Here is a 7,590-nt window from a genome sequence, read left to right as displayed (position 1 = left end):
GATGCAGCAGCTCGTTGCTCGTTCGTTGGCCCTCGCAGCATCTTGACAATCCACAGGATGCCACCAGCATCAGAGACCTGAAGCTTGATGAGCTAGGGAAGAGAGGGAGGAGGGGAGGGGAGAGAGGAGGAAGAGGGGAGGGGAAGGGAGGGAAGGTGGTAGAGGAGACGTGAGGAGAGTTGACAGATGAGGAGAAGGGAAAACAGAGCAGAACTGAGGTTGAGGGCCAGGGGACAAGAGCCACACCTTGGTGGAGTAACCAGGACCCGCACATAAGTTGGCGATGCAGAGGGCAGCGTTTCCCCGCGAGTCGTCGTCCACCGTGTGGTTGCTAGTCTTGAGCATGTGGCAGAGGGAGTCCAGCGTCCCTCCGTACGCTATCGTGCTCCTGCACAGCTCCTCCGACGCCAGCCTCGCCAGCACGCTGCTTGCTACCTTCTTCTCCGCGCTCTGCCCTCCCCTCAGGAGCTCGCAGAGGGCCTCTGTCCCGCCGCAGCTGTGGACCAGCCAGACGCCATCCGGGAGGTCGATGAGCCGCCTGAGCCGCTGGCATGCGGCGCTGCGCTGCCTGACCGTCAGCTTGCGATTCTTCATTTCCTCGATGATCCCGTTGCACTCCAGCTCTAGATGATGCAACTTCTCCAGCTCGGCTCTCAGCTGGGGGTCCTGCGCGATCTTCTTGACCAGCTCGAGCTCCGAGGCTCCCACGTCCCTCAGGCTCCTCATCCTCGTCCTCTGACTCGTCTCGGACGCGAAACTCCGCGAGTACATGGCGACCGAGCGTTCAAACGACCCCTCTTCGTTGCGCGCACCTCCTCCCTTTCACCTCCCCGCTCCTCCCTTCACCTTCCCGCTTCCCTCCTCCCTCCAGGTTCTCTCTTCTGCCGCTGTGTATGACCTGCTCTCCTCTACTCCCTCACCCAGTCCCTAACATCTAACTCCTCTTCGTCCTCCCCCCCCCCTTCCCGCCATTCTTGTGTGCCTGCATGACTTTTTTGTTTCAACGGATCAACCGAAAAAGGGGACGCGGTAGCCGGGCGCTTTCATGGTGCCATGGGAGAGGGAGGGAGGGGAGAGGGGAAGAGAGAGAAAGGCAAGAGAAGGAGAGGGAGAGAAGGAAAGGTATGAAAGGATAGGGGGAGGAGGCGAGAGGGAAGCGAGAGGGGAGGGGAGGGGAGGGGAGTACGATGCTGATGGAACGATTCAAGCATGAAAAGGGATGAGGGAGAGTTTTTACTGTGACGGTCAATCCCGCCGCAAAGTCAAGACACGATCGTAACACAAGAACAAGACTGGTTGCAACTTGCAAAGCCACTTGAAAGAACCAACAAAAAGCTGCGGTGACTGAGGAGAGGGCAAGGGGTGAGGGAGATGGGGGAGGCTACAAAAACTCCTATGCTCACCACTAACAAATTCAGTCATCCCTCTAACGTGAGCTTCCAGAGGAGGTGCGCCCGATGGAACTTTCGCATGCAGAAGCCTGGCGGCAGCGGTTTGTTGTCGATGTTGACTTGACCGGAAGTGAACTTGGGGGCAGAAATGCCGGAAAGATCCTCAATGGAATAGGAGAACTCCGAGGTCTGACGCGAGGGAGAGGGTCAGCGAAGGAGGAGGACAAGCGGATAGCCAACGGGAGGGTGGGAGAGGAGAACAACTTGCAAAGGAGAAGAACGCGGAAACAAAGTCACATCATCCAGAACATGGAACAAGCTCGTGACAATATTGAAGACAACATGGGCAGCAAGCACTTCTTCCCCATCGTCACTTTCACCCACCTTGATGCTCTCAACCTTGAAGTGCTTCTCCAGCATAGCCCGCAAGCTGCAGAGCAGGAGCATCAGCCAAGGGAGCTGCAGGATTTGAGAAACGCACTTCTTCTCTCTATCGATGCTTCGCACTCCGTTGCACAGATACCCGACCGTCTTGTTGTTGAACACTGACAGCAACTGACGAAGATGTAAGAGGAGGAGGGGGGGAGGGGGAGCAGCAACAGCAGCAGCAGCAGCAGCAGCAGCAGCTGTACGAGCAGCAGCACGAGCTGGAAGAGAAAGAGGAGGAGGAGGAGGAGGAGGACAGCAGCAGCAGGGCGCGATGGAGTAGCGGGATCTTTCCGTACCCCTTCCACGAGAGGAGCGAAGAGAGTCTCGTCGTAGGCTACATCCGAAGCGAGCACCTAGCACAGAAGATTGATACGTGAAGGAGGAGGCAAGGCAGCGCTACATAGTCCCAGGCTATCCCCCTCATCTCCGGAATGTCTTCAGTCGGCGTCCCCCACCAGAATCTGGGGCATTGTAAGACCAACATCATGAGCGGGAAGGATGTCAAGAAGGCAGGAAATAAGCACGATAAACATGGAGTACACGCCTTGCGGAAGAGGTATTGTGCTCTGATACACGCCTCACATTCATCCTTGCCAAATTTACCGTGTTGTCATTCCCATCTGTAGCTAGTACATACCCCTTCTCCCCAACAAGAATGCTTGCAGCCATCGAGACCAGCGCAGGGCCAGCACCCAGCTCCAACACGTTCTTCCCTTGCATATCACCTGCCTCCTGCCTGCACAGAAACCTGCAGCACGATCAACACAATGCAGGACAGTCGTGCGGTAATACCTCGAGAGAACAATGGCCGCGTCGTACACTGCGCCTCCTGTGTCATCCTGCACGATCTCGCTCTCTGACCCGCGCTGGTCGACGAGGAAGGCGACTCCTCTCTGCCCATTCACATCCAGGCAGCTCTTCACCAGGGACTCCTCGTCGATGTAGATGTTCCTTGTTCGCAGGAAGTAGAGGTCTGCGCAGGCGGATGCTGCGGCACAGAACTCCTCCTCGTCCTCGAACCTCAGCAGCTCGTACTCGTCTTCTGACTCACAACTGCCCTCGCTGACCTCCTTCAAGTCAACCCTTGCCTCAACTAGCTCTCCTCCAATATCCATCCTTGCCCTGCCCACAATCGCTCCTCGTAGCTGCTTCTCCTGCCAGCAGTCTCCTTTCTGAAGCCTCTCTCTTCTCTCCTGCCTCTCTCTTCTCTTCCCTGTCCCTCTGCTTCACTGCTCTCTCACTCCTTCTCTCCTCTCCTCCCGCGTTCCTCGATCCTGCCTCCTGCTATCGGCGTTCCTGCATCGCACGTGTGCTAGCGGACATGCGCATAACGACCCGCTAGGTCTCTCACTAGGACTACTTTGCTGCCCTCTGAGATCCTACCCCAATTACCGTTACAAATTCCAAGAAAGTGTAACGGAGAGAGCCTGCCTCTTCATCCTGTAGCAATGGTGAGAAGAAAAAGCGATGTTGACCATGCGGCTCCTCTGCGTTCGCTAATGCACTCTGCCTGCTGCCTGCCTTTCTTGTCGGGTGCTGTCCTGTCCTGTCCTGTCCTGTCCTATCCTGTCTTGTTCGCTCCTCCTGCACTACCTCAAAACTTGCTCTGTTGCTTTCTCCGTTTTTTATTTACCCTCTTGTTCCTTGTGAACTTCACTCGCGTCAGTCATTTCCCTCCTCTCTCTTTATGATACCTTTCCCTTACGACTGCTTTATTCCACGACGTTCTCATCATTTCTCTCGCTTGTATGAACGTTTCTTCCCCATCTACCCTGCGCTCTCCTCTACTTTTCAACAATCAACGACACGCCCCCTCTGTTCATCCTGATCTGCCTTTCTTGTCCACTGCAATTTCTTTCCAGCTCTGTCTTCTGCTGCTTCTCGTCCATTACTTTTCTTTCTTTCTTTTGACATTTCTTGCACTATATGACGGTGGCACATGATATCTGTAGCAAGTGATTGTTCATGGTGTCTTCGTCTCCACAACACATATCCGGTGTTCTTTGGACATCTTGCTGTGCAACACATGTCTGGTTCGCTTCTTCTCATTTTTCTTTCCACGTACTCATTTCAACCTGTTCATGTCGTGGATTCCTAACTTCAATCCCCCTTGTTTGATGAAATACACGTTTGCATTCTCTTGCTTCTTCTGATCAATCGTTCTTTCATGCACCCTCATTTTATGCAACCTGGCTGTTTGTACCTTGTTGTGCGTGCTCCCTCATCAGATTTGTGTATGTGTATTGATGTATGCCATCTCTTCATCACATCAAATCGGCAACATCTGTGTGCTGTTGACTTCAAATGCCTTGTTCTCCCATGGCCTGCTACAACTTTTAGTGGTTTCCTTCGACTGGACTTGTTAATGATGCCATGATGCAAACAATGTGTGTTTGCGTTTTTGACATCTGTCTCTCAGCTTTTCTACCTCGTTCCTACCAACGAACTAGCCTGGTACCCCAGACCAGACACTCCATCCTGTAGCACCCAGTACATGCCCTTCCACAACAACAACTTCCAGGTAACATTCTTCGTATCACGCTGTGCATATGCTGGTGATTGGCAACGAGCTTCCGATATGATACATATATTCCTGCTTTTCCGTTTGATTGTCCTCTGCTCACTGTGATGCATTTGTCAGGGATCTTCTTCTCAGGATGCCCTGCAGTACTGGATGCCAGGTTAATCTTGTGTTCACCATCAATGGAGGAGCTAACTTTCCAACAGGCTCTATGGACTCTCCCTACTATGCATGCTCGGGAATGTAATTCCATTTCTCATTGGGGTGACAAAGAAAATAGCACGATTTATTCAAATGAATGAAATGACAACTTCTACGAGTTTGTACTACGATATCATACGCATCAGTCTGCTGATTGACTTGTCGATGACGCCCTTGGAAGCATGCGGCTTCCTACAGAGCGAAGAAGTCATATACTCAATGTTGTCTGCTGGTGGCCAACATGCTTAAAGCTCCGTTCTGCTATTTGCTAGAAAGAAGTTGAGAGGTACACATTAGAACCAAGACCACCTGACTAGAGGTCAACTTGTCCGATCAAGGGATCCCAAGGAAACCCAGCACCACTGCAGGATGGGTAGATGTGTGTGCGATCTGCCTACCCGATCTGCCGGAAGCAACAAAGAACTCTTATTTTAACCGTTCATTGAAAATTTCCTTTACACTAAATTACAGCCTTGGATCACAATATGATAAAGACAGTATTACATTATTTGATTTACAGCTTCTTGCCCTCAACATGTGCAAGTGCTTCCATGAACAGCGAATCGTACGCCGTGATGGGCTCAGACATTTCCTCGGCTTCTTCGGCACCAGAGTCCTCATCCTCGTCATCAGTCTTCGAGTCGTCTTTCTTTGTGCCATCCATGTTGTTGCCATCAAGCATTCTCCGTCTTGAGTAAGGCCATTTCGTAACACCGAGCTGTCGGCATGCAGATTTCAGGCTGGTGAGTGAAATTCCAAGAAACTTCGCTGCATCGGATTGGCGCATGACGAACAAGCTGGTCACTCCTTGAGCGTTGAGAGTAACAGTTGGTCCAGCTTGCCAGACTTTGCCGACTCGGCGTCTGGGAAGGACATGAACAACACCGGAGCCGTTGATACGCTCAACTTCCATGGTGGCAGGGGGGGAGGGCATTCTTACGCTGGTGCAGTTGAGGGAGGGAGGTGTTGGAAGGGTTCGAAGAGATCGGAAGCAGGAGGGAGCAAGGACAGGCTGACAGGTTTCTAACGCGTGCTAGCGTTAGGTGTGGGTCTCGTGGGTAAAGGGACTTCGAAGAGGGAGCAGATAAGAGGAGGGAGCAACGGGGACGGGAGCAGGAGTAACTAACCCCCACCCTTTCAAGTCATTGGACTTGGAGGGGTCGGGAACAGAAAGGGGGTCAAGGATAGACTCAGGGAGGCGGAGGGGGCGGAGGAATAGGTGAGGTGGGGTGGGGTGGAAAAACTGCACCCCCAATTACCGCATGGGGTACTCATTGTACCCCTACGCTTCCCTGTGAATATGATGAAAAAGAGGGTGATCATTAACCAAGAATAGATACCCTTTTAGGGTAGGGATGATCACCCTACCCCCATATTCACCTCCATTTGCTCCTCGGCGCTCCGTGGGCCAAGAAGTCTAATTAGACTCCTATAGGGGTCACCATACCCTCTACCCCCAGCCATGAGGATATGGAAAAGACCCACCCCCTTCATGTGGACCCTCACCCCCATCCCTCGGCTTTACTGAAATCCCTGCCATCACACTGTAACCGTGTTAAAGGGTACCCCTCCACCCCTGAAATTCCCGATTGACCGGCTTTGTCAGAGACTATGGTTGATAGCATTGATAGACCATATATGTTTTCGACGCTCTATCAAGCACTAATCTTTGGTACATGACCCCCTACCACCCCAGTATCATCTGGCCGATGGACATGCGTTGATTGTAGCCTTTTACGGCCCGTGTGTACCCTTTTACAATAACCCTCCACCCGATCTGACGAGCACCCTACCCCCAATGAGATAACCCCACCCCCTGAATATCAATCATGTTCCACCCTCTTCATCGATCACTTGCCACCCCCTTGGCCACCCCCTTCATGTCATGGACCCCTACCCTTTTACAGAGTGCCTTCTAATCACGAAACGACGTGATATTGAAATGTTTCGATTTCCACATAGTCAGCACTGGCGACAGGAGAAAACGAAGATAAGAGGAAACGGGAGTTAAAGATGTCAGCAACTGAAAGCTTTACATTCACAAGAGTAAAACTTTCTTGATAAGGCATTGTTTAGAGGACAGACTGCGAGGTGCTGACAACCGACATTCTGTGGATATCGTCTACCTCAACGGGCTAGTGGTCCATGACAACGTAGGGGAAGCTTATCTCGAGATTACGAATCCAAGATGGGAGGTATAACAGTTTTTTATTCGGAGCCACCTCAAATCGTTGCGTTTCATCTATTTCCCTCGTGACCGCAGCTGCCGTGGCACCACAAAGAGACGCAGCACATAAGTGCAAGGTCCCGTAGGGTCCCACCTTGTCCCCGACGAGTAGAGGCTCAAGAGGAAAAGGGCGACCCCTTAGTACCCTGGGAGTCCCGCTCGGTGTCTCCCGCCGTATTCCGGCGAAGTTCAACGGTTCCCCGGTGACGGCACGGTACGCCGCGGCCCGGCCGTCGTGATCAGTGGTGCCGTAGTGACCGGCACTGCCCGGCCGTGCCACGGTATCTGTTCGCGGCCGCAGGTAGTCGCACGGTACGAGTAGTCCCCATTGAGCCTAGTCAACCCACCCCCCCGCCCCTCGCCGGGACGTGGCAGGCTTGAGGCTCGTGACTCGCCTTGGAAACTTGCTTTGACTTGCTTTGACTCCGGGACCCGGTCACGGTCGGACCGGTCCGATCGTACCACCAGTACGACAGCCTGTGACTTAAAAGCCCAGTCGGTGCGGCCGCAATGCCGTGACATCAAAAACTGGGCCTCGGAACTTCGGAAGCTGTCAGATTGAACTTGACTTGGCTTCTGGAGCCATGTGACTGCGGGCGCTACTTAGTATGAGGCTGATTGACTCCAAGACTCCTCCGTAACTTGGCTTAGGCCCCCGCGGCGTCCGCAGTGATCGGACGGGACGGTGGCGGGCACCCGGTCCGCCGGCCGCGGCGCGGCCGGATCGCGGGTGGTACACGGATCCGAGCCTCGGCGTGGCGGCCGCTGGCCCATGACTGTGATCGCCGCCGACGGCGTGACTTAACTTGCCTTTCGAAAAG

At 53.4% G+C, this 7,590-nt stretch overlaps 3 protein-coding genes across 3 annotated transcripts in view; all 3 read right to left on the bottom strand.

Annotated features, from left to right (window-relative positions):
• Window positions 1–771, bottom strand: part of GUITHDRAFT_141736 (hypothetical protein) — a gene marked incomplete at both ends in the record, with an annotated part of 5,758 nt that extends 4,987 nt beyond the window's left edge. The window contains one exon of the mRNA XM_005828659.1: window positions 247–771. Within this exon, the coding sequence (XP_005828716.1) occupies window positions 247–771 (525 nt within the window). The remainder of the gene's footprint in view (window positions 1–246) is intronic.
• Window positions 772–1,215: 444 nt separating this feature from the next.
• On the bottom strand, window positions 1,216–3,155 carry GUITHDRAFT_164288 (hypothetical protein). The gene is made up of 7 exons (XM_005828658.1): window positions 2,613–3,155; window positions 2,458–2,568; window positions 2,221–2,281; window positions 2,117–2,173; window positions 1,873–1,946; window positions 1,776–1,821; window positions 1,216–1,580 (listed from the first exon to the last, which is right to left on the bottom strand). The coding sequence occupies exons 1-7, from the start codon at window positions 2,933–2,935 to the stop codon at window positions 1,419–1,421; spliced, it is 834 nt and encodes a 277-aa protein (XP_005828715.1). The 5' UTR covers window positions 2,936–3,155; the 3' UTR covers window positions 1,216–1,418.
• Window positions 3,156–5,056: 1,901 nt separating this feature from the next.
• Window positions 5,057–5,476, bottom strand: GUITHDRAFT_112149 (hypothetical protein; the record flags this gene model as incomplete). Its single annotated transcript, XM_005828657.1, has 1 exon — window positions 5,057–5,476. One exon carries the CDS (start codon window positions 5,474–5,476, stop codon window positions 5,057–5,059), a length of 420 nt encoding a protein of 139 aa, XP_005828714.1.
• Between the last annotated feature and the right edge of the window lie 2,114 nt (window positions 5,477–7,590).

This window comes from Guillardia theta (assembly GCF_000315625.1).
Source record: "Guillardia theta CCMP2712 unplaced genomic scaffold GUITHscaffold_57, whole genome shotgun sequence".
NCBI lineage: Eukaryota > Cryptophyceae > Pyrenomonadales > Geminigeraceae > Guillardia > Guillardia theta.
Note: the sequence above shows the minus strand (reverse complement) of the source record. Positions and strands in the feature narration are given on the sequence as shown.